The sequence below is a fragment of the Monodon monoceros genome, unplaced genomic scaffold (assembly GCF_005190385.1).
Source record: "Monodon monoceros isolate NGI ecotype Baffin Bay Population unplaced genomic scaffold, NGI_Narwhal_1 Super_Scaffold_13, whole genome shotgun sequence".
NCBI classification, from domain to species: Eukaryota; Metazoa; Chordata; class Mammalia; order Artiodactyla; family Monodontidae; genus Monodon; species Monodon monoceros.
The window spans coordinates 52,105,582-52,130,480 of NW_021703769.1; the positions used below are offsets into that span (position 1 = coordinate 52,105,582).

The 24,899-nt window shown below is 52.0% G+C and overlaps 1 protein-coding gene across 2 annotated transcripts; it reads right to left on the reverse strand.

Moving 5' to 3' along the window:
* Nucleotides 1-37: 37 nt before the first annotated feature.
* Nucleotides 38-24,652, reverse strand: CDIP1 (cell death inducing p53 target 1). 2 transcript variants are annotated; one of them, XM_029219816.1, is made up of 6 exons: nucleotides 24,199-24,268; nucleotides 4,543-4,626; nucleotides 3,863-3,968; nucleotides 3,573-3,728; nucleotides 2,564-2,837; nucleotides 38-2,442 (listed from the first exon to the last, which is right to left on the reverse strand). In XM_029219816.1, the coding sequence occupies exons 3-6, from the start codon at nucleotides 3,945-3,947 to the stop codon at nucleotides 2,331-2,333; spliced, it is 627 nt and encodes a 208-aa protein (XP_029075649.1). In that variant the 5' UTR covers nucleotides 3,948-3,968; nucleotides 4,543-4,626; nucleotides 24,199-24,268; the 3' UTR covers nucleotides 38-2,330. The 2 variants fall into 2 exon arrangements, with proteins under 2 accessions (XP_029075649.1, XP_029075650.1); XM_029219817.1 differs by lacking the exons at nucleotides 4,543-4,626; nucleotides 24,199-24,268 and adding an exon at nucleotides 24,455-24,652 and having other exon boundaries at nucleotides 2,174-2,442.
* Between the last annotated feature and the right edge of the window lie 247 nt (nucleotides 24,653-24,899).

Genomic DNA, 24,899 nt, shown 5'->3' on the forward strand with positions numbered 1-24,899 from the left:
TTCCCCTGTTGGGAGTGGAGTAGCTAGCAAGTTCAGGCTCCCATAGCCCTGGGGTCGGGGGGGCTCCCTAGATGTGGCTGCTCTTCTGCAGGACCTCTCCTGGGGGCAGGGGCCAGGAAGGGGGCAGAAGCCAGGCTTGCACCCTGCCTCAGAGGCCCTGGGAGCTCTGTCCTGGGTAGCCAGTCCTCATGCCTCTCAAGCAGAAACCTGAGTGGGGTCTGTTTGCCCATGGCCTGTCTTCTCTAACCTGTGGAAATGCTACTGCACTCAATAAAATGGACTCTGACAGCTGCCTCGCTCCTTCCTGGTGTGATGTCATCCTTCTCGATGGCCCCTGGCAGCCCCTCATGTGCTCCCAATACTGCTGGTCCCGTTCCAGCAGCGCACCTCTCCAGGGCAGAGTCACTGTGACCATCTCACAAAGACCCTTAAAGTCCATGCGGTCCCGTGGTTTTCTAATTCTCAGAGTGCTTGGAGTTTTCCTACTTTTTGATTTTTTTTTTTAATAACTAAGATAAAAGAGCAATAGAAATGAAGTATTTATTTTAATAGGAATTTATTACCGGTTTTATATATTGAGGATCTGTGAAAGTTTTACTCAGAAAAGGGTTCAACGGTGGGGACACTTTTTTCAATAACTGACCGAGCCCACTTGCCTTCACAAGTCAGATGAGGGGCAGGGGCAGAGCCGGCCAGAACCTGCGGGCCCAGCTGCCTGCCCACCCCCAGTAGCCTCAGCCCCAGTGGCTCTGTCTTGCTTAAGGGAGTGAGGGTACCTCCCTGCAGGGTGGGATGACCCTGAGCTCTAGCTGGGGGTCTCCAGCTTGCAGACCCTGTGGGTGGATGCATGGTGTGGAGGCGGGTTACATGTTATCAGTACCATGAAGCCAACTTCCTGATGCAGTCACAGCTGGAATCCTAGGGCTCATCCACACTGGGCTCTGGCGGGTTTAATTAGGGGCTGAGATAGCAGTGTTGTTCCTGGATAGTCGGTTTGGCATAAGCACCGACACCCTGAGGACTCAACCCCCCACCCTCTTTCCCTCGCAAAAGGAAGCCAGGCAAGAGAGCAGAGGCCTCGGGCAGGGGAGTGAAAGGGCCAATTTAATGAGAAACTATAAACTGAGACCAGCCACGATTCACAGTGACAGGAGGCCATGCAGTGGCAGTGCGAGACCAGGAGAGGGGCGGCAGCAGGATACAGTGGTCCACGTGAGCAAGTTCACAGACAAACCATTCAGGAAATAGACAGTGTGGGCCCAGGGCAGGGCTGGTGTCCACCAGGGCACTTGTGCCACTTGTGGCTGCTCCTTTCTCGTCCCCAGCCTGTCCCCCGTCCAGTGCTGCAGCTGCTCCTGCTGCAGTGCCCGCTGTTGGAGCGAGCACAGTGACAGGTGACAGCAAGCCAGCCAGGGCAAAGGGCGCAGCGCTTACTGGGAAGAGGATCCATGGAGAGTGCACTGCAGATCTGAGTGTGCCTGCAAGGAGGCCCCTCCTCTCTGTCACCTCTAGTCCCAGCTGCGACACACCCCACAGTGGTTGTGCCCACATGCAGCAAGGACATGGTATACACAGATGGGCTAGGCTCCTGGGCATTCCTTCTGGCCCTAGCAAAGACCAGGGTTCACAGAGGTGTGGCTGGAAAGGGAGCTGGGCAGGGGCCAGAGGAGAGTCCCTTCTTGGCAAGCTAGGGCCCAATCTCTTACCCCATGGCCTGCAGGTGTGCCAGTGTCCACATTATCCCAGGTGGCTTCTGGGCACTGTTAAGAGTTCCTGAGTTCTGAGGGCCAGAGTCATTCCTTCTGACCATCATACCTGCCTCTAGCACTTCAAAAACAAACTCAGGCCTGCCTGGGTCCATCCCCCACTCTCAGCCCAGCAGATCAGAAATGACTGTGGCTACAGGCTAGGCCCCACTGCAGGCCCCAGGTCTAGGGAACCAGCCACTGCTCTGGCTGCTTTTGGTCCCAGGAAGACCCAGGACCGAACCTGTACCTGGTTCAGAAATGCAAGAAGAGACCCCAGCAGGGAGACCATGTGAGATCATTCCCTGCTTATCTTTCTGATCACAAACACCAAGCAAACCAGCAGCACACAAGCTCAGTGCCATCCCCCTGCCACTTGCTGACCCTTGGCCTAAAATCCAACAGAATTTTTGCCAAAAGAGTCAGATGCTCAGGGAAGGGCAAGGTGAAGAGGACAAGACTTCCAGGGGACGGACTGGTGGAACAGCTTCCACCCCCAAGTGGGAGCAGGGAAGCGAGCCACTGAGCGCGGGGAGCAAAGCACAGGGGGCCAGACTGACAGTGGGGAGTCCAGTCCCGGCTCCGTTAGCAGAGGCGCTTGTACGTGTAGATGTAGGCTTTGCAGCTGGGGCACGTGTGCGTCACATCCTTGAAGTCGTTGATGAGGCAGGGGATCAAGCAGCAGCCCAGGTCACACCTGAATCGGAGATGGGGAGAGACAGGGAGGCCTGAAGAAAAGGCGCCGAGGACCGGGGCCTACTCCAGCGTGGTGGTGGGTGCGCTCAGCCTCCCCACCCAGCAAGCGCTATACCACCTACCCCATGAAGCAGCAGAAGAAGCCCAGCACGAAGTTCATCAGGCCAATCTCGTAGGAGATCTTGGTGGTGATGGCCTGCTGGCAGTGGGGACACACCGTCTGCACAGGCGCACCCTCAAAGATCTCTCCCTGCAGCACTGTCACTGTGGTGGCAGCCCCTGAAGGGACCAGGACCGTGGCCGTATGGCCCCCAGGGCCAGGGTAAGGCCCTGGTGGGTAGGGCCCTGGTGGGTAGTAGCCCATGGGTGGATGGGGGCCTGGAGGAGGGTAGAAACCTGGAATGACACGGAAGATGGAGCAAAGACAGATCACTGCCTTGCCACCTGCCCCATGTGAGAGGTGAGCACAAAGCCCTGAGGCCCCCAGCACCCAAGGACATAGGGTGAAGCCTTGGGGACCAGGCCCTGGGCCAAAGTAACCATCGACATTCTCCCAACCTTTCCTGCTCCCTGTCCCATGGGGACCAAGACAGAGAAGCTACTTGGCCCAGCCAGATAGGGCAGAGAGCTGGGAACAAGGTCTAACCTCTCCTCAATCTTAGCTTGATGCGTTGGCTCCCTTGCCTCTGACACACAGGGGACTGAGCTGTGCTCAAGGACCTTGACCACAGGAGGGAAAGCCTTGTCTCTCATCAGCCTCTCCTCCCCACCAGCATCAGGTCTTGCACTGTGGTGCCAGGGGCCAGCCCACCTGACCAGGGCCCGATTCTCCAGCCTGTGTAGTCTCTGAAGAGCTGCTGGGTGAGCAGGATCCCAGGCCTCCACCATGGACTCAGGTTCCTGGCAGCACCTCCAGGAGCCAGCCCTCCCCTGGCAGGGCCCAGGACACCTCTGGCCCACAGAACCTGTACCATGTTCTAGGGCACCTTCCCATGTCCACCGTCCAGACCCACGATCAGCCCCCAACCCTTAAACACCCATACAGACAGACTACCCGCCCGCAGCAAAGGCTGGCTGGCAACCCAGGTGACATGCTGAGTGCTGGGCTAAGCGGATTCCTTTCCAGCTTACCTGGAGGCATGTAGGTGCTGTCTGCATTCACATGTGGGGGGATGAAGCTAGGCTGGGGCATTGGGTGACCCGGCGGCTCATAGGGTGGGGGGCCAATGTCTGCAGGGGGCAGTGACATGCCCGGTGGGGGCTGCATCACAGCTGGGGAGGTGCGGCCTGGACAGAGAGTGACACAGAGAGACAGGGAGAAGAAGCTCAGACGGCTCCAGCCATCGGCGGAGGGCTGCTCCAGGCACCAGCTCCTAGCAGCTGGAAAGGGCAGGAGACAGCAATCAAGCGCTGAACCCTACCTGGGGTGGGTGGAGCTCCACTTTTCTCTTCCAGAAGGGGGGCTGTGGGGCCCCCAGGGTAAGGAGGGGGCGGCTCATTCGACATCTTTGCTGCTTCTCCTGGACCCTGGAGGACAAACTGAGATGCAAAGTATGCTCCCAGCCCGCCCCCCTCAGCCCCCCACCGCCAGTCAGGCACTGGTCTGTGATGAGGGGCTGCAGCACAAGGTGTGTGGTCATCCTCAGAGCCGCCCCTGCTGAGCCCAAGCACACAGGGCCTCCTGTGGCTCCTGCAGGTGTCCCCTGCCCTGGGGCTCAGGTCACCTTTCACTCCCCTCCCCATAAATCTCCACGCTTGTGATGGGCTGGGACCAATTCCTTCGAGAGAGCACACTGGGCTCCCTGTAGGCCCTGGAGACGCCCCACCATTGCTTAGGTAACCCAGCCCAGAGCCACCATCCTCCAACCTCCAGAAACTACCAGCTTCAGGGGTCACCCACACTTCCTTTGTGAAAGCCAGACAGTCGGGTGGCCCTGGGAAGGGGACAGAACCCAGCAGCTTGGGAACCTAATCTAGGGCTTCTCACAGGGCAGTCTGGTCACTGGTCCTCTCCTCCCCTCCAACTTAGGGAGCACCAGGCTGGCCTCCACGCCAGGGCACTGTGGCCTGCTTGTGGGAGGGGGTCTGGGAGAGTTTTTACCTCCAATCCCAGGTACTCAGAGGAGATAGGCAGGTTAGGCTCCTTCTACTGCCGGCCTGGGCAGACACACAGGGTTCTGGGGAGCTGTTTCAGGGGGAGAACAGGTAGCGCCCTCAGCAGCGGCTGCCCTGGGCACCTGGCCCCACGCAGCCACACTCCCTCGGCACTGTATGTCTGGTGTCTCCCCCGCTGCCCAGCTCAGCGCCGTCCTGTGTCCCTACCCACTCCTCAGCCCCCCCTTCCCTTCCCCACAGCTGCTGTCTCCTCAGGGCCACGGCCAGTCCTCTGTCCACTCCCCACCAGGCCCACAGCAGCCCCCTCATGTCCACATGCCCTGTGGGAAGGAATCAGAACCAAGGGCTTCTCCCCACAGCAGCAGCGCTGTTTTGGTCGGGGAGTGGATGGGGCGAGAAGGAAAGAGGTAGTGTTGGTCATTTCCTTCACAAGGTCCACTGAGCACCTGCTGCCGGGTACTGGGGGAGAAGCAGGGGAAGCAGGCCATCCTCCCGCCCCTGAGTCTGCATTCTGTGTCCTTTAGTAAGACACTTCCTTCACTCTATTCAGCAGCATAAAAGGCTAAAAATTAGCATTTTAAAGTGAGACTCATTTTTTTAAACTGATATAATATGAACTAGAAAAAAAAACTAAACAGTATAAAGAATATATACAGTGAAAGCAAGTCTCCTAGTATAGCTCCCTCCTAGAGCCCATCAGTGTTAAGTTCAGAACCATGTGGGGATGGAGGGCCCCAAACAATCCTGCCAGGGGAGAGGGAGCCTGGAGTCAGTAAGTTTAAATATTAAATTTAACACATTAGTGGCAGGGCCAGAGGAACTGAGTCCAAGCAACAAAAGTGAAAAAAGATACAACTGATTTCATCAAAATTTAAAACTTGTGCTTCTAAGGATACCATCAAGAAAGTGGGAAGACAACCCACAGTGGAGGATAATTTTTACAAATAATGTATCTTTTCAGGGACCTGTACCATTTAGAATATATAAAGAACTCTTCTAATTCATTAACAAAAAAGATAACCCAATTTTTTTAAATGGGCAAAAGGATCTGAACATACATTTCTCCAAAGATAAACAAATGCCCAATAAGCACATGAAAAGAACCTGAACATGGTTAGCCAAAAGGAAAATGCAAATCCAAACTACAAGGTACCATTTCCTACCCACCAGGATGGCTAAAATGAAAAGGACAATAACAAGTATCATGTAGAGAAACTGGAACCCCCCACATGGCTGGTGTAGCCGCTCTGGAAAACAGTCTGGCAGTTCTTCAAAAGGTTAAAATAGAGTTACCACATGACCCAGCAATTCTGCTCCTAGGTATATACCCAAAAGAATTGAAAACTCATGTCCATACAAAAACTAGTACAAGAATGTTCATAGCAGAATTATTCATAACAGCTAAAAAGTGTAAACAACTCAAGTGTCCATCAACTGATAAATGGATAAACAAACTGGATATAAATATATATATATTTCCATACAGTAGAATATTAATTCAGCCATGAAAAGAGATGAAGTACTGACACAGCTACAACCTGGATGACCCTTGAAAACATTATGCTCAGTGAAAGAAGCCAGACATAAAGGACCACATATTATATGATTCCGTATATAAAATGTCTGGAACAGGTAAATCCATAGGGGCAGAAAGCAGATTCGTGGTTTCCAGGGGTTTGGGGGGCTGGCCATAGAACAGCAATTACGGAGTTCCTTTAGGGATGATGAAAATATTGTAAAACTGTAATGATGGTTGCACAATTCTGTGAATATACTAAAAACCACTGAATTGCACACAATTATTTAAAATATTTTAATTTTTTGGCCACGCCCTGCGGCATGCGGAATCTTAGCTCCCTGACCAGGGATTAAACCTGTGCCCCCTGCATTGGAAGCACGGAGTGTTAACCACTGGACCACCAGGGAAGTCCCCAAATTGCACACTTTAAATGGGGAAATCGTACGGTATGTGGATTATTGTATGTCAATAAAACCTATTAAACTGAAAGAAAACAAAATTGCCCAACCTTATCACCCTAATGCAGCCAGTCTCTGCATGTCCCTGCCAGTCTGTATGTATAGGCACCTATATTTTTATATAGTTGCCATTGTGACAAAGTTTTAAATCCTTTTAACATTGTGTCACATATATTTACTCCATTTTGCAAGACTCCATGACCATAGATTTTAATATTTCCAAAAATGGGCCCATCACTGTTTACATGACCAATCCCTATTAAAGCATTTAGAATGCTCCTTATTTCATAAAAAACTGGAACACCTTTGGCTAATGCTCTTTCCCTTTCTTGGATTATTTCCTTGGGCTAAACCTGTCAGAAGTGAGATTATTAGGTCAAAGGGTATGGACATTTTATGCCTTCTGTGAAGGATGATGCTGATTTACAGTGCAAACTCTGAATACTACTGTTATTATGATTTGTAATGTTAAGATGACACTTGGTTATGTTTACTTCTTTGATCACTAAGAGGGAGGACATCTTCCCAAATGCTTATCAATTATATGCCAGCTCTTGTGAGTTGCTGCTTATAATTATCCTTTGAAGACATGGAGGCCAAGGAAAGACAGGACCTGTCTGAGGTCCCATGGCTTATTAGAGGCTGAGCCAAGCCTAGGACCCTGGTGTGACTCTTCCACCCCCACCTGCAGGTGACTCCTCATAGCACAGGGTCAAGAACAGTAAACAGCAGAGCCTCTAGAGGACGTCACAGAAGGTCCCTGTCCAGGGGCACTGGCTGTGCATGCTGGGCCTGAGGTCCCTTGCCCAGGCCACTGCCAGTGGCCACAGCCACCCCGATGGGAGAAAAAGGCAGCTTTCCTTAAGGGGCTTGACTCGAGTCTGCAGAAAACTCTAATATGCTGAGTCTGTTAGAACCTGGGCTGGCACCTGCTGCAAACTGCCATGCTCCGCCCATCAGGGATGCCTGTGGGGGTGGCTTACCAGGAAACTGGCGGGTCCTGAGTCGCTAAGCAGGCCGGGAAGAGCTGCACTGTGCTTGGCAAGGCGCTTGAGCACCTTTGGGTTTAAGAGGGAGGAACTAGCCCCTCCATGTCTGGGGAGCAGGCACACACACACACTTCAGAGGATGCAGGCGTGGCCTGCCTTGTCACCAAAATCTCTGGATCTAATTCCATCATCTAGAGCGCAAGAATTCACTCTGGAATCCCACCATCATAATGATGGCATAAGCCCTGCACACAGGGCAGAGGCCTCCCCTGGTGTCCAGCAGAACCTAGAGCAGGCACTGCTGCAGGACACTCATTACACTCCAGGCCCTGACTACACCACGGCCCAGCTGCTCCTGTCTCCTCTCCTCCCCTCCACACCCACACCCACGATGCAGCTGCCTTCCTGAACTGTGGCAGAGACTGGGGGGCAGGCCCCTCCAATACGAAAGAGAGGTTTCTGAAAAATCGCTCATGAAGATTTCAGGAATTCAAACCCCAGTTCCCCTAGTGCTTCCCAATATAAAATCAAATGTGTGTGTTCCCACAAAACTGCATTGTCCAAGGTGTAATCAAAAACCTCAAGAATGCAATAATCTTAAAAAAAAAAAAAAGGCACATGTCCAAAAGAACAGTTTTCCAATAAAAACGCACACTGCTCAAGTTAAGCTACAAGTGCAAGCGTGGAATCTGATATCACAGCCCCGGCAACTTCACTGTTGGGCAGGTGCTGGAGCATCCGTTAAAAGAGGCTCAGGAAGGGCAGCAAGTTCCCAACAGAGGAGAGGGAGGCCCATGGTCCTGGGAGCTTGATGAAGCCAACGTGCAGCCCCTGAACCCCGAGACAGGCCTCTCAGCCTCCTGTTTAGATATTGTAGCTACAGACTGTGAAGAAACAGAGTTGTCTGAAAGCCGTCACGAGTTTATCATAAACCAAACAGGAGCTCCCAGGGGGCCCAGAGGACGTTACACAGCACACCCCTTTATGCCCTCTGGACTTGGTGGATGCAGAGGTATTACCCAGTCATAGTACTGATAAAATACAGATTCTCTGAGAAGAGAGCTAGAGATCCAGCTGACTGCTTAGCAGCTGGTCAGCCAAGGCACTGACCCCAGCAGCACGTGGGTGTAAGGTGCAGAGCAGGGTGCCCAAGACCTGGGAGCTGACTCTACTCTGCCACAGGCTTCATGGATTTCCTATTTAAGGAGCCTTAAATTCCTGCTTACCTGATTTCCGGCAGTTTTGGGGATGCTGGGGAATTTCCACTTCACCCTGGATGAAAGCGAAGTGCCGCTGCCCCAGCCCTGACGGCTCCTACTTTAGAAGCCACCGGCCTTGGGAGACAGAGCACTTTCGAAAAGCTGAAGTCTGGGCTGGAACTAAGCAGGAGCTGGAAATGTGTGCACGGCAGAGGCTGGATTCCTAGGGCACCTGTCACGGGGCCCCGAAGATGGAACTGACAAAGGAGATCAGTGTCCCCTCCACTGCATTTTCAGGTTGAGGCCTAGCCTGAAAGGAATGTCTTGACTATGGCCACAGGGCAGGGAGGCAGCGTGGGGCGCGTGGCTGGCAAGCTGAGAAGGCGCTGTTGGGACTCTGATCCACGCCATGAGCCCACAGCTTCCTCAGGAGCCGAGGACGGACCAAGGGACAAGGGGGTGTCCAGAAGCTCTGGGACCATCATCCCCTACATGGGAAAGAGGAGAGGGAGGGCCTGCACCCTGTTTCACCAGGGGATGGAATGGGGCCACTTAAAAGCCACATCTGGCCTCTGCCCCCACAACCAACACAGCCTAGCACCCCCTGTGCTCTTATGTAGGAGGGAATTATTCCGGTCACCCTAAAGTGAGATGAAGCCTGTCTCCACGTCTGTCTGTCTTTGGACCCACCCCCTGCTGCAATCTCATCTCACCTTCCCCAGAGCAGCAGGCACTGGGCCTCTGGGGTAGGACACAGGGCCGGGCACTTTCTGCAAAGCCAGGTCTCCCCATGTCCCCTAGTGGAGTTAAAAGCACAAGACCTCCTGGCCCTGGGAAACGGCTCTGGCGTTCTGCTCTGCTCCCAGCTACTCACTGTGCCCTGTGGAGAGCGCTGCTGTTGATCCAGGGCCAGAGCCTGGCCAACTGGCAGCAGCCTGAGGTGGCCCAGGTGGCTCCCCGGGGGAGCTGGGAGGGCCTGGGCCCGGGCCAGCAGGATACACCCCTCACTGGCTCAGCCGCTGCTGCAAACTCCATTCTGCAGTCAGTCTAAGCTGTCCTGCACACCACCATGGGGGTGCCAACCCTGTCCCCGGTCCCCCCACCCCAGACAGTCTCTGCTGAGGAAACACACCCACACTGCCTTCTGGAGGAGGACTGGGAGGGCAGGGAGGGCAGTGTGGAGCTGAGACGCATCTGTACATGAGTGCAGGTTCCTGGAGGATTGAGGACAGATTTGGGGGACGAGACAGAGATGAAGGGAGAGGACGCACCCAGAAGGAGGACTTTCTGACATCAGTTTTCCCCCAGGGTCTGCTAGAGCAGCGGTTCTCAAACTTTTTGGTCTCAGAACCCCTTTACACTCAATTATTGAGGACTCCAAAAGATTGTGTGAGTTATATATATCAATACTTACCTTACTAGAAATAAAAAATAAGGAATTGTTAAAAGTATTTATTCATTAAAAAGATTAACTTATTACATGTTAACATAAATAAAATTTTAAAATAACTACTTTCCAAAACAAATTTAATAAGAAGATGGACATTGTTTTACATTTTTGCAAACCCTTTAAAAGTCTGGCTTATCGTTAAAAAGTCTACAAATAACAAATGCTAGAGAGGATGTGGAGAAAAGGGAGCCCTCCTACACTGCTGGTGGGAATGTAAATTGGTGCAGCCACTATGGAAAATAATACGGAGGTTCCTCAAAAAACAAAAAATAGAGCTGCCATATGATCCAGCAATTCCATTCCTGGGTATATATCTGGACAAAACTATAATTCAAAACAATACATGCACGCCTATGTTCATAGCACTATTCACAACAGCCAAGACATGGAAACAACCTAAATGTCCATCAGCAGATGAATGGATAAAGAAGATGTGGTACATATACACAATGGAATATTACTCAGCCATAAAAAAGAATGAGGGACTTCCCTGGTGGCACAGTGGTTAAGAACCTGCCTGCCAATGCAGGGTACACAGGTTCGAGCCCTGGTCCGGGAAGATCGCACATGCCACGGAGCAACTAAGCCCACGTGCCACAACTACTGAGCCTGCGCTCTAGAGCCTGCAAGCCACAACTACTGAGCCCACGTGCCACACTACTAAAGCCTGCACACCTAGAGCTTGTGCTCTGCAAGAAAAGCCACCACAATGAGAAGCCCGTGCACCGCAATGAAGAGTAGTCCCCACTCGCCACAACTAGAGAAAGCCTGTGCACAGCAACGAAGTCCCAATGCAGCCAAAAATAAATAAAATTTTTTTAAAAATGAAATAATGCCATTTGCAGCAACATGGAGGGACCTAGAGATTATCATACTAAGTCAAATAGAAAGACAAACACTATATGATATCAATTATATGTGGAACCTAAAATATGACACAAATGAACTTACCTATGAAACACAGACTCATAGACATAGAGAACACTTGTGGTTGCCAAGCAGGGTGGGGGCGGGGGTGGGGAGGGAAGGACTGAGAGTTTGGGATTAGCAGATGCAAACTATTATATAAAGGATGGATCAACAACAAGGTCCTGCTGTATGGCATGGGGAACTATATTCAATATCCTGTCATAAACCATAATAGAAAAGAATATGAAAAAGAATTAATATATAACTGAAACTGTTGTATGGCAGAAATTAACACAACATTGTAAATCAACTATACTTCAATAAAATAAAAAAGTCTGGCTTAAGAGAAGGCAGCTGGATGCTCATATCTTCTTCTCCATCCAATCTGTTGTGATGTTTTGGTTAAAGTATGAGAAAATCCAGCCTCCCACAGTAAGTAGCTGGAAAAGGGAAAGGTATCTGAATAGTCTTCTCAGCTAATTGTGGATATTCTTCAACACTACACCCAAACCTGACAGGTGGTAGTAGCTTCTTAAAGGTTAGTTGCAATATGGAATCTGAATCTTTAACAACAAATTTTTCCTATTATATTGAAAATCATCGGGCTACCTTGTATTTGGAATGGATCTTTTACACATGCCCCGTTTTATAACAGCATGCATAGGTTATTTGGAAAATAATGGTCCATGATTATGAGCCCTGATTATGTAGATCTAGCAATGTTAACACATCTCATTATAAGATATGCCTCCCTCCAAAAAATCACATTGTTACTATCACCACCAACCCCCTCAGAAAAGTCTTTAACTACTGGGAAGCTGTCAACCTCACGGTGGCAGATACAAGTTTTCCAAAATTCTGACATTTTCATTTGAAAGCTCAAATTTTATCATTGGAAACAGTAACAAATTTATCATTGGCAACTTATACGAAAATAAAAGGTCAGTTGTTTTCCTTGAATTAGCAGGCTCACTTTGTTCATTTTCAAGAAAATGTCTGCTAAATCCCTAAGTCTGAATAACCATAGTCTGTGTGTCAGTTGTTGTTTTAAATAAATATGGAGCTCCATGAAAATGCTAGTTCAGCTCACAGCTCAAACAGCTGCACACATGCTTACCCTCGAGGTCTCCAGCATGCTTCATGTGCGTCCTTTCATCACAACACAAAACATTAAAAAAATGTGTACTCAAGGGTCCAGATAATAAACTCAATAATTTTTACTGCTTTTTCTTAAATGAAACAGGCGTGAACACAACCACAACAATGACTAGCACAGCTGGGTGCCACGCCTGGAGCAGAGCTAAGTCCTGCTACTGTTGCACCGCCAATGCTAATGCCAACACAATGAAAAAGGCAATATAACCAATAACGTCTTGGTGTCCTTATAAACATAGTTCTGACCTTCAGCCCCTGGAAGGTCTCAGGAAGCCTCCAGGAGACTGCACATCACCTTTTGAGAGCTGCCGGGCTAGAGGAACCCCCAAGCCGGTAAGAAGTTACCTGCAGGCAGAGCACGGTCAGGGCCAGAGGGACCAAGAGTCCCAGGACCGAGAGTGGACTGCGCCGGTGAGTCTCTGAGCTGTTTGTCACACTGAGGCCCCACCCCAGGAACATGCTTGCTGTAACGTGCAAGGCTTTAAGGAGGCATCAGACTAGTTCAGACTCAGCTCCACCACTTTCCAGCTGTGTGACCTCACTGAGCCTCAGTTTCTTGTTTGTAAATGGGGATAATCATGCCTACCTCTCAGGGTTGGAGCTAGTTTTATAATAAACAGCGTAATAAGCAAAACACCCAGAGCAGTAGCTTGAGACCGAGCATACAAGAACACTGAATAAATGGCACCTGCTATTGTGGTCAATTATTGTGAACAACTTCCAACGGGAAGGAAAACAAAACAGGCACTGATGCCTCTGCTATGGCAGCTTCTGCTCCCACAGGAGCGGGGATCCTGGTGTGCATTCCCCCAGGATCCCGGGGTACTGGTAATCAAGCCCAGCCTGAGCGGCTCAGCCCAGAAGAGGTCACTGCAGCATGGCCAAGTGGCGGCCAACTGCTCTGTGAGCCCCTAAGACAAGTTCTGGAAAGGAAGAGATACCAGCAATCATTCTAAAGGGCCATCGCTCCTTCCAGGCGACTGCCCTGGAGCTCCATGGGCTACAATGCCCCAGGAAGGGCACTCTGCCCAGACCCTGGCATCCACCCGAGACCCTAGTGGCAGCAGCTGCAGGGCCGAGTTTCCCACAGCCGGGCTGGCCTGCCCACTGCCTCCCGCCAGAGGAAGTCACCCCCCACCCTCCGGCAGCCATCGCACCAGGATGCCAGCTGGCCTCAGAGGGGCTCCTCTGTCCCCAGGAGGCAGGTTCCAGGCGTCTGGCCAGAGGGGGCTTTGGGCTTTGCTGGGGAAACTGAAAGGCAGCTTTCCGCCTTGCCCACAGCCTTGCATCTGCTGAACCAAGGAGGTGCCCACTGCTCCACAAAGGGTGGAGGCCCGGGGTGAAAGCCAAGTGCCCTGGGGGGGTCCCCTAGGGCCCACCCAGAGGATGGGGGAAGGGGAGCACACTCAGCCCCTGCTGAGCAAGGGGGCCTGGCCCACATCGTCCACACCCCACCTGCCCACTGTAGAGGCTGCGTGGACCATGAAGGACCAGGCAGCGTGAGGCGTCCCTGTGGCTGGGGGCTTATTCACCAGGGATGGCCACCGCCCTGGGCGACGCCACGTACCGTCCTGTTCTCCCAAGTTCCCAGGGGTGGGCTTAAGGACAGTCTGTTTGGTGGCCACTTAACAGAGGCCCTTGGAGGGGGACGGCACTTCCTCTGGGAATAACCAACCGTCTGTTGGTGCTGATCATTGTGTAGCACCTACTTTGCGCTGGGCACAGGCTGGGAAGTGTCAGGGAGTGAGCGGCTCGGTCCCTCCCTTCCAGAAGCTCACAACTGAGTGGGGGAGACAGGAGTCAAATACACACCAGAAACACCAAACCTAAGTACACAGTGAAACCAGTGGTGTACAAGAAAGTACGGAAAGATCAGACCCGTTCCGGGGGTCAGGGAGCAACTCTCCAAGTAAGCCGGGGGGAGGAGGTGGGGTCAATGAGACTAGCAGGCAAAGGAGAGGACGGGACAGTGGCAGGACAGTGAGTCACAAGGCCTCAGGAAGGAGGCTGCGCCCGGTGTGGGTGGCCAGACAGCAGCCTGGAGCCATCAAGCCTCAGGACTGTTTCAGAGGTACGAGGTGCAGGGGCTGCCCTGCAGCGCACAGACCTCAGATCCCCACAGAGGACCTGGGCCAGTAGGCAGGATAAGGACCTCAGGCCACGCAGCCCACAGCAGCACCCCGGCCCTTCTCCTCTGAGCAGCCACCCCCCACCCCATGCACCACCCCCTCAACTCAGCCTTCAGGAACAAAGACACTGACTTCCTTTCTAGACCGGCAGTAAAATTTGAAGAGCGCCACCGATGGATTGTATGACCCTATATAATCTCTCCACGCCTCGGTTTCCCCACCTGGACCACAGAACTCCATTTTTATTCAGGGCAGCAGTATCTTTGCTAAGATGTTCTCAGCCCTTCTTACAGTCATGTGACCATGTGGCTAAGTTCTGGCGAATGAGTCACAGTAGAGTGACATATGTTCTTGTTGGAAGGTGCTAAAAGGGAGCCACCTCGGCAGGGAGATGGAGCCCATGTCCTCAGGCCCTCCTCCTGCCTGCTGCCAGGAAGATGGATGTGACAGCCCTAGCAGCCATGCTTGACCACGAGGTGACCTCGGGAATGGAAACCATGCTAAGGACAACTGAAGGTGCCCAGGCCCTGGATGACCATGGAGATACCACCATTCCAGCACTGAATGGACCACTTCTCTCACCTATCTTGTAGTGAGAGAGAAACAAACTTGTTTTCCCTGGGGTTACTGTGAGTTTCCTAGTAAATGCAGCCAGACCTCAATATCAAAGAGAAACAGAGAAGCTAGTGTTCCAGTAATTCTCAAATCCAAGGTAGCCAGAATCTACTTGTGATTGGTAAATTTCCAGTTAGTTATTAACAAGAAAGGAAAACAAGTACCATTAAAAATAAAGTGCTCCTTGGGCCTGAAGGTATGTAAACAAGTGGTCCATCATTGAAAAGCTCCCATTAGGACTTCCCCATGCCTTGGCTTCCTCTAGCTCACAATGCCTTGCCGAGCAGGCCCCTAGGAGGCCAAGTTCAGCCCTGGAGGACTGGAAATCCTGAACTCAGCCCCTTTTCCATTGTCCTTAAAGATGCAGGCAGGACAAGAGAGACAATCCCTCCCTCAGATAGCATCACTGGTGGCTGCAAACCATTTATTTTAACGCTGGAACCTGGGTGTATCTGATGCCTTGGGAATTCTAAACACTTCAAAACAAGCTAAAGACATGGAAAGGACCAGAAAGTAGATCTGGTTCTCCCATCTGGCTGCTCTCCTCCCACCCAGCCCTACACTCTTCTCCCTGATGAGTATCATGGCTCAGCAGAGCTGATACATCAGCCTAAGCCAATGGCCCCAAATACCACAGCCTACGCCCTTCCCCGGGGAGGCTTGAGTCCTGATGTCACAGGCCAAGCAGGAAGGGCAGACTCCTCACCTGCTGGCACCCAGGCACTAGGTCCCACCCATCTGGCCACCTAATGTTCCAGAGTCTCAGTTTTCTCATCTGTGAAATGGCAGCAGCCGTCCTTGACCCACCGAGTTGTGATGAGGCGTAAATGAGGTCATGGATGAACAGCACGCAGCTCAGAGCCTGTCACATAGTGTTCAATAAACACAAATCATGGTTTGCATAAATACAAATAGCTGTATTTATGGAGACACAAGCAGAGTGTGGGAAAAGGAAGTATACAATAAAACAGAAAAGAGAATACATTGGTTGCTCTTAATCAGAAGCAAAATCAAAAGGCAGACAGGACTCAAAGAATGGTTCTAAGCTAAAAAGTAGTAAGGCTTCTAGGAACTGTGATGATGATGACAATCATAAATGCACAATTTACATCATGCTGAATTCTGGTCAGAGCCGTGGCACACCACTCTGACTCCCCGTGACAGAGGCAAGGGCACCTGGGCCACAGCAGAGTGGGTTCATGCAACTTTTCTGGAGGACAATCTCACTCCTGTACATTCTTTTTAACACATTAATTCCATTTCGAGGCATTTGTCCTAGAAATAAATGAACACGTGAGCAAAGGTTCACATGTAAAAATGTTTCTATATATCAACGTTTTGATGTTCAACCAAAGGGACTAGTTACCCATCTGGTTAACCTATACGATGTAACTATATTCACTCCCTCAAAATGATGTGGATCTACCTTTACTGACGTAGGAAGATGGACTTGATAGAGCACCACGTAGCATGTACAGTGCGATCCCTTCTCAGAGAGACGTGTGTATTTACATGTAGATTACACACCAAATGTTAAGGGTGGTTTTTTCTGGATAGTGAGATTTTGGATGATTTGTTTATACACACACACACACACAGACACACATATACAGAAACTTTTTATTTCTGTGTAGTTTCTAGTTTTTATAGGGTAGGCAGCTCCTTTGGTTGGTTCCTTCCTCAAAATGCTCACTGTAAGTGTGTTATATTTATGTATATTCCTCCTCAGTCCAGAAAAGGTGCCTCTGACCATAATCTAGTTCTGTCTGTAGGGAAAGAAATGCTCCAAGGAGCAAACCCAAGGACTGGGCTGTTCCCCTCTCATGAGTTGGAGTGGTCTTTGCTTCAGTTTTGTAGGAATTTGGTAACACAAGTCAGTTCTCTATACCAAGTCACTTCCCAGTGCTCCAGTAAAATTGAGGGTCTAGACCTGTGAAGCTGGGACATAAAGGCCATCCAAGGTAGTTCTAGCCTCAGAGACCCTGCCTGGAGAGCCAGCAGGAAGCCACCTGGCAGAGGAGGCAGGTGAGAAAATCCCAACAGACACATGACAGAACTGAGACGGACAGCATCACAGGGCTTGACCGAGGTCACTAGCTGGAGCTGGCGCTGGGAACACAGGTCTCCTCCTGCCCTCTGAGCCGCCTCCCAGGCAGGACCAAGCTCAGCAGCTTGGATTCTGCATGTTTTACCGTTGACACAGAAGAAGGAAGTACAGACAGGAGGGGGATGAGGAGCAAAGGGCAGAAAACAGATGCAGGTGCAACCACCAGTGGATAAACAAGTCATCTGCACCTGCTGGACAGGCAGGGCTTGGTAACCAGAAGGCTGACTAATTTTAGAAATGCAATGAATCTAAAGAACCATCCCTTAGGCAATCAAAGTGGAACCCTGAAAAGAAAAAGTCCTTAACTCTGCCTTTGTTGAGCTGACACAAAATGGAAGGCAGCTATGCTCACCACTACACCACCTACGCGAGCTGACACAAATGGACAGTCTTTGGATTGACTCTACTTTAATTGGTTATCTGAGATCAAGATACACCATCTTGATCCAGGAAAAAGCTCTAGGGCCTTAAGTGCAGCCAAGCCACGTGGCCACTACAAGGTCCCCATTCAGCTGTGAGAGTCTTATTTTGGACACAAAGGCCTGCTGGCCTTGCTGGCCCAGGAGAGGAACTCAGCCTGCAGCTGAGCCTTGCCCAAGTCCCCCCATTCCGTTGGGGGTGGGGGAACCTCTATGCTCCCAAGAGAATGGCTTTGCCTTTCTGCCCTCATGAACTCCGAGTCCCGTAGGTACTGCTCATTTTCCGTGAGCACAAGGAGGGAGCGCCTCTGCATCATTTAAGTCCCTCCTGTTGCAGGCAGTGTCTCAATTCTTTTACACTAAACACTGCTGGGTGAAGAACAGCAGCTGCAGTCAGTCCAGCGTGGCACGCTTCTAGAGGTCACTTGGATGGAATCAGTGAAAAGAAAGAAGCCCAAAGCCAGCAGACACCTAGCAGACCAGTAATTATTCCTGGGGTAGGACCTCACAGTTGCAATGCTTAGATGTGCCGTAAACACCCTGTGAAGGGGCACACGGTAAGAAGCTGCGTACAGAACTGACGAAAAAACCCAAGAACACACAACAGTACAGGGATACTCTCCAGCGGAAACTCCCCTACGTGTAGCAAGGGGCACTCACACGACTGACACTGACAATCCAGAGGAGCTAGCGTCCAGGACAAGGACATGATGTCCACAAAGGGGAAGGGGAAGAGCCGGAAAAGCGCCCTGGGAAACCTGAGTGGGGAACAAATCTAATCAGCATGTGAAATTACACTCCATGAAACAGTATATGGAACTTGAACTAAATTCATATCACTCTAAATGGACATCTGACCCAAAGAGCTGGCTTGTGCCATTTGGGACAGAATTATTTTGGATCTTCTCTTTGAGGAAATGAGAGCTCACGCTGTATCTGGGGTTGCCTTATTTTCGGCCCTGTGCGTATTTCTCTATGTTTCGTACATCTAGAGGCCACCTTTCAGGCCACAAGTGTCTCTAGGGATCACCAAGTCCAAGGTCTCAGCTGACATACGTTTGGTCTTCAGACATTACTAAGCACCCATGAAGGCAGGCCTGGGCGCGGTGCTGCATTTAACAGTGGGCAAGATGGCCGCGCCTGCCCTCCGGCTGCTCCCTGACGGGGAGCCTGGCCCAGCTGCTCAGACAAGAGTCGAGTCTCAAACCAGTGCTCCTTCCCACTGCAGCTGGCTCAGCCCCATCTCTTATCTCACACATTTTCCAAAATGTTTCTCAAAATTTTGCTTAAGCAGAATCTTGAACACCCAACAAAGTGCTTCACGTAGTGGAATTCCATTGTGTGAGCGTACATGGATTTCACTGCACCCAGGACAAAAGGAGAAACAAGTGAAGTGAGCTGACCAGTCCCTCCCTTTCTCCTGGAACAGAACGAGGGCTCCTGCATGCCTCCCCTGGTGCCATCCAAGGCCTCCACAGGGCACCAGGACCGGAGGCCTCTGCCCTACTGGCTGACTGCAGCCCTGACCACTGCACATTCACTAGGGAATTCAACTCTACGCAGATCTGTGTTCCCCGCCCCAGGGAGGATGGAGCACACACAGACCATGGGCCCTACACCTCAAGGCTTTACCAGCCAGTAGAGAGATGGGACAGCTGAAGGGCAGACACATACATGATTTTATTCAACACACAAACAGCCAGCACACATCTAGGCCCTGAAGATGGGGGAAACAGCAGTTTTCATGTCACAATCCAGTGGGAGAGGGGCTGTAAAACACAGAAACTAGTAAAATACATTGTATGTCAGCCAGTGAGGCGTACCACGGAGGAAGGAGGAGCAGGGAAGCGAGGGCTTCTCTGAGTGGGGGACCTTCAGGTAAAAACAGGACAGAGGTGAGGCGAGAGCCACGAGCCATGTACACGGCTGGGGAAAGGCCCTGGGGAAGTGCAGTTCCGCGCAGAGGCCTGGAGCATGTCCACACGCCCGTGGCTGGGCAGGCAGCTGGGCAGAGTTGGGGCAGGAGTGAGATGGAGGGCTTCCCGTGCTGTGCCTGGGCACTAACGTGGGTCCCTGAGAGTCCTGAACCCTACAATGCTTGCCCCCACCTCCGGCGGGCACAGGTTCTTTTTGGCCAGTGTGACTGGGACCACAGAGAAATGGGCCCCCGTGTGGCCCCCATACTCCCCAGGCAAAGCAGGTAGACAGGTGACCCGAGCTCACCTAAGCTTGCCTCCATGGGGACAGAAACCAAGGCCTGCCCCAAGTGCCAGAGCTGAGAAGTGGTCATGTGAGCAACACAGAATTCCTCTAGCTCTGGGATTAGCCAATTTTATTCAGCAGAGCCATCACTACCCAAGTTTGTTTGCTTATTCTTTCTTTCAAGTGACTACCTGTTTGAAAAGACTTGATTCCTGACTCTTTAATTCAGCCAACATTTCATAGGCCCTCTATAGAGGCCACTCACCTCCCTGGTCCCTGCCCTCAGGCAGCTGCAGATCCAGCTGGAAAGCCAGCTCACACTTGAAAAAATTTTGCAAAAGATACTCAGCAAAACCCAAATGAGAATACGTGACAGCAGATGCTCCAGGTGAGAGAGGGGGCGGTCTGTGGGTGGGGGCCCTGGGAAGGCTTCAGGGACCAGGTGGGCCCTAGGTAGGCCCTGCAAGGAGGTGGGCAGGGGTTCCAAAACTGGAGCAAGAGTCACTAGGAGAAAGGGGGAAAGAACTGTGGTCAAAGGCCCAGCCTCCCCAGGCAGACCGGCAGCTCCCAGAGGGCAGGGGTGGTGTTTGGGGCCAGTCTCTCCACAGCCCCAGGCAGTACATCAAATATCAGCTGACCAGTTGGATGATAACACAGCCTGGCTGAAACTCCCTGGCAGGAGCTCTGTCCCCCAGCCCACAGGCCCTGCTTCAGTTAGCAGTACCCCTGTCCCCAAGATGGACGTCTGAGAGATGTTCCAGAATTGTCTCTGCCCCTTAAAATCTGACCTGTCAGCAAGCCTTGCGAATGCCATGGTTCACAAAGCTCTCAGAACTCATCTACTGGTCAAGGTTCAAGGTCAAGGTTTACTGGTCAAGGTTCAAGGGGAAAAGTCTGGACTTGGCCGTGTGTTCCAGATCTCTCTACCCAAGAGTGTAACTCGCCCTTTCCCAAACAAACCAAATCCCGCCCCAACCAAAGAACCTTTCCACCGACCCTTCCTTCAGCCTCCAAACCCTCTTTCCAGAAGATGGAGCCTCTCCTGTAATTCCCTGCGGTGGGGATCCTCTGTCCCTCACTCTTGTCACCCCACTGGAGAACACTGGGACTCTCCCCCTCACTTTCCTGGGACCCAGCTCAGTGCCTGGCACAGGTGTGTTGAATAAGCAGGTCGGTGAGGGAAGGCTTCCCATGCTGTCCCTAACCCACAGCCACTGGGCCAGAGCACAGCCTCAGCCGAGAAGCAGTGTGCTGGCTTCCCGATGAGAGTGCCAAAAATCCAGACAAGAAAAGAAACCCTTTCTTGAGTCACTGTCGAGTCCAGGGAGCAGTTTGCACAAGGGGGCCGGGGGAGCCCCCATTTCCCTTCAACCCTGCTGTCTCAGGAGAGCTGGGTTTGGGGCTCTGCTCTGCCATTATTTGGCAACCCTGGACACATCATTTGGTATTCTGGCTGCTTCCTCAGCCGTGAGACTCAGAGGTGCCTGAGCTGCGTCTGCAGAGCTGACACTGCATGCAATGACAAAACACAGGTGAGAGTTCTGCCTGGTGGGAACAAAGCACATACAAAAGGCACACACTGCAGACAAAACTTCATTCCCTGCTGTTTCCCCAACTTGTAAGACTATTGCTCTTAATGTTAATTAGAACTGTGACAACCGTTTCACGTCTTCCTGAAGTAATAACAGGTTAGAATTCTCCTCAAGCCCCACCCAGGGAGACCCTTCCGCCATTCCCTACCTACTTCCACCTTTCCTGGCCTCTGTTTCTCCTTGAAGGAAAAGCACAGACACTGAAACAGATCTGAGTTTAGACTGAATCAACACTTATTGAACACATTATGTATCCAGCACCTTCACAATTTTTACTGGACACCTCCTCGTGGTAAGAATTGATGGTCTGGATCACCCAGTGGACAGACCACGCAGGAGCTCACAGCACCCACAGATCAGGAGTACCAAAAAGGTGATGAGAAATGTTTTCTAGAAAAATGATCAAACATTACCAAAAACACATCACAACTGCTTTCATGGAAAGAATCAGAACGTCATTGGCCTTCCTTACCCTGCACTACATGGTTTCGTGCTGTCTTCCGTCTAATATTAGGGGCCCCTAATCTTCTCAGTGCTTACAGCAGAGACAGACCTTCATCTGGGTGTTGCTCCTCACCTACCACAGATGCAGCAATTGAGGGTCTGGAAGGGCAAATGACTTGTCACACAGCTTGGAGGCGACAAAAAGGCCTCTAGCGTGGTCTGCAGGGCCCTCTCAGGGCGAGAGGCTCTGCTGCCACAGGTCCCAGGCCAGGTGCCCGCTGTCCCCTGCAGCACTAAGTTGCATTGCAGCCTCTACCACCTCCAGGGGAGATGTGTCTGGGAGAGTCCTGACTGTGCAGAGAAGAGAGAACGAAGACCTTTGTGGGATCCTAGAAACTGGCACATTTCCATTCTGTGCACTCCACTTCCAAGTCTCTTTGTGGGGCACAATAAGCCTCATGCCACCACTGCCAGCCTGGCTCTCCTCCTCTCTCCTCCCCACTAAGGGCCGAGCTCCCACTGCATGCTGCCTTCTCACTGGCACAACTGCCTTCCTCCTCGTAAGGGTAGAGACATCAATATAAGATGCCATGACTTTAACTGCCACACTTCCCTGACTGTGTCCCATATGACTACAAATACGTTCGTGCCCTTTGAATAGTATTTCTGAAAGTGGAGACGAATTTTCACAGGACCTGTCTCTTCGCTCCCCTTCAGACCACTGAAGAGGGTCAGGGTTAGTATCTGTGGCTATGGAATAAAGTACCTGGGCCCAAGGGACTCAGAGCTTGTTCACTGGGCTAGGAAGCCCTGTGCCCTTAGGGCTTTAGAAAACACACCAAACCAGCAGATTCAAACCGGGAAAGCTTATAGTGTAAAGAGCAGGAATGGCTTGCAAGCTGACGACTTAACATCAGTCCCTGCCAACGCAGTATGTGGGGCGACCTGGCCATCAGGACACATCCCATCAGTTCCCCCTCAAAACAATTTTGTTCCCTGAAGTATCATTCTATGTCACACAGTCCATGTTTTTGCTCTTAGGGTGATTCTAGAACCATGGCCTGCTGTTTTCAAATCTTTGCAAGAGCACATATAAAGCTCTTTCTTGGTTCCAGAGGCCCATCCTATAGAAAAACCTCCAAAGTCCTCAGCTCCTCAGGGATGAGAGACAGAGAGAATGACTCTCAAATATGCAGTCAGTTAAAAAACAAGAATTCTAAGACTAATTAATAATATGCATGTTTAACTATTTAGGGGGGAATAGACCGATATCTGCAACTTACTCTGACACACATAAAAACAAAATAATCAGATGGACTGCTGGATGGTTAGATTTGTGATAAAGTACAATAAAATGTTGGACTTTCTAGGTGGCATTCACTGTAGAATTTCTTCAACTTTCCTGTACGTTTGAAACTTTTCATAATTAAACGTTTGGCAGAGGGCAAGGCAGAGCTGGCGTGCCTCTCCCCACCAGACTCTTAGATCAGCTCTGAGGGAAGAAACAAAGCACGGAGGAGCAAGGTCACACTTGCTAGGCACTGCCCTGCCCAGCAGTCCACAGGACACACACGAAACTGGTATAAACGCTATGCTCAAGGTCTTCCATCCTCCTCACACTAAGACCAAGGTTCTCAACCCCAAATGAGCCCGAGAATTATCTGTGGAACTTATTAAGTAAACTCCTGGGGCACATCTCATAACTGCTACATCTGAACCTCTGGGGGTGGGTCCCCGGAATCGGCCCTATTAACGAGGGTCCCGATGTCTCTGATGCAGAGGATCTTAGGCCCACACTGGAGAAACTTACAGCCTCTTGCTCCTTACCTGACACCTGTTGAAAGGCCTCCTGGGGACATTTAGAGGAAAGCAAAAACACGCATACCCTTAAATAAGTCAAGTGCCCAAACCCGGGCTCGCATGACGCTGTGAGTTCAACTACACCAAAGTCATCGATGGTATGAGGTTGGGCCCAAAGATAGGCCAGGTCACTGCCTCCACCCCCGGCACCGGTGTGTACGGTCGAGAGTGGGCGCAGAGATTTACAGATGTAGGCAAACCAGGGCGGGCGGGGGAGGGAGAGCCGCGCAGGGCCCGCCTGGCCTGCCAAGGTCACCACGGAGCTCAGCAGAAGCTTCTTTGTCGCCGGGACCCTCCTCCCGACCCCCCCTCCTTGAAGAAACAGCCCCTGCGGAAAACCGGGGATGGTACTTCCCCAACCTTCCCTGCAGAGGATGTGGGAGGCGTGATAGCGGGATCCGACGAGCGGACCGGCAGCCCTCGGGGCACCAAGCCCGCCGCCTGCCGAAGCCTGGCTAAGCTGTCACCGCAGCCCCGCGGGTGGCCGGCCAACCCAGCGACGGTACGACGTCAAAACCCCAAGGCTGCTCTGGATCGCATCAGCATCCTGGGAGGAGGCGACCGGCCCGCTGCGCCGCCCCCGTGGTCCCTTTACCTCGAGAGGCCGGCAGCCCAAGGCCGAGCGAACGCCGAGACAGCCCGGGTCCAAGCGCTCGGAGGACAAGACCCTCAGCCCCGCGGGGCTTTGCGCGCACACCACCCCCCCGTCCGCCCAAACGCCTCTGGGAGATGTAGTCCGTCCGGGTGCCCAAAACGCGCTCCGCGGGCCAGCGGGACCACAGTGCCCGGCGTGCACCGCGCGGGCGCCGCAGGCGGGGGCAGGGAGGGGGCTGCGCTGTACGAGGTCTTACCCGTCCCCGCACTGGCCGCCAGTACCCAGCCCTGCTCCCAGGAGTCTCCGCGGGAAGCCGTCTAGAATGGTCGAGGCGACTCACCGTCGCCGCGGCGGCCGCAGCAGCAAGAACAGCCGCCTCCGCAGCTTGCAGTCGCGCGTCTGTCAGAAGGAGGCGGGTAGACTTTGGAGCAGGGCCGAGACCCGTGGCGTCACAGCGAGGGGTGGAACCATGCGGTCAGAGGAGGGGCCATGAGGTCAGTGCAGGGGCGGGGCCTCGAGGCGGCACGTGACTAGCCCTGGTGACTTCACGAGAGCGGGAGCCCTTCGGCCCACGCGAGGCACGTGACAGGGCGTGGGGTCTTTGTCAGGTGAGGGAGCAATCAAGGGAGGCTCTGCTAGGTCTCCCTCCCGGCTCGCCAGACCCCGGGTATCCACCAGAGCTAGGCGCACCTTTCTTCCTT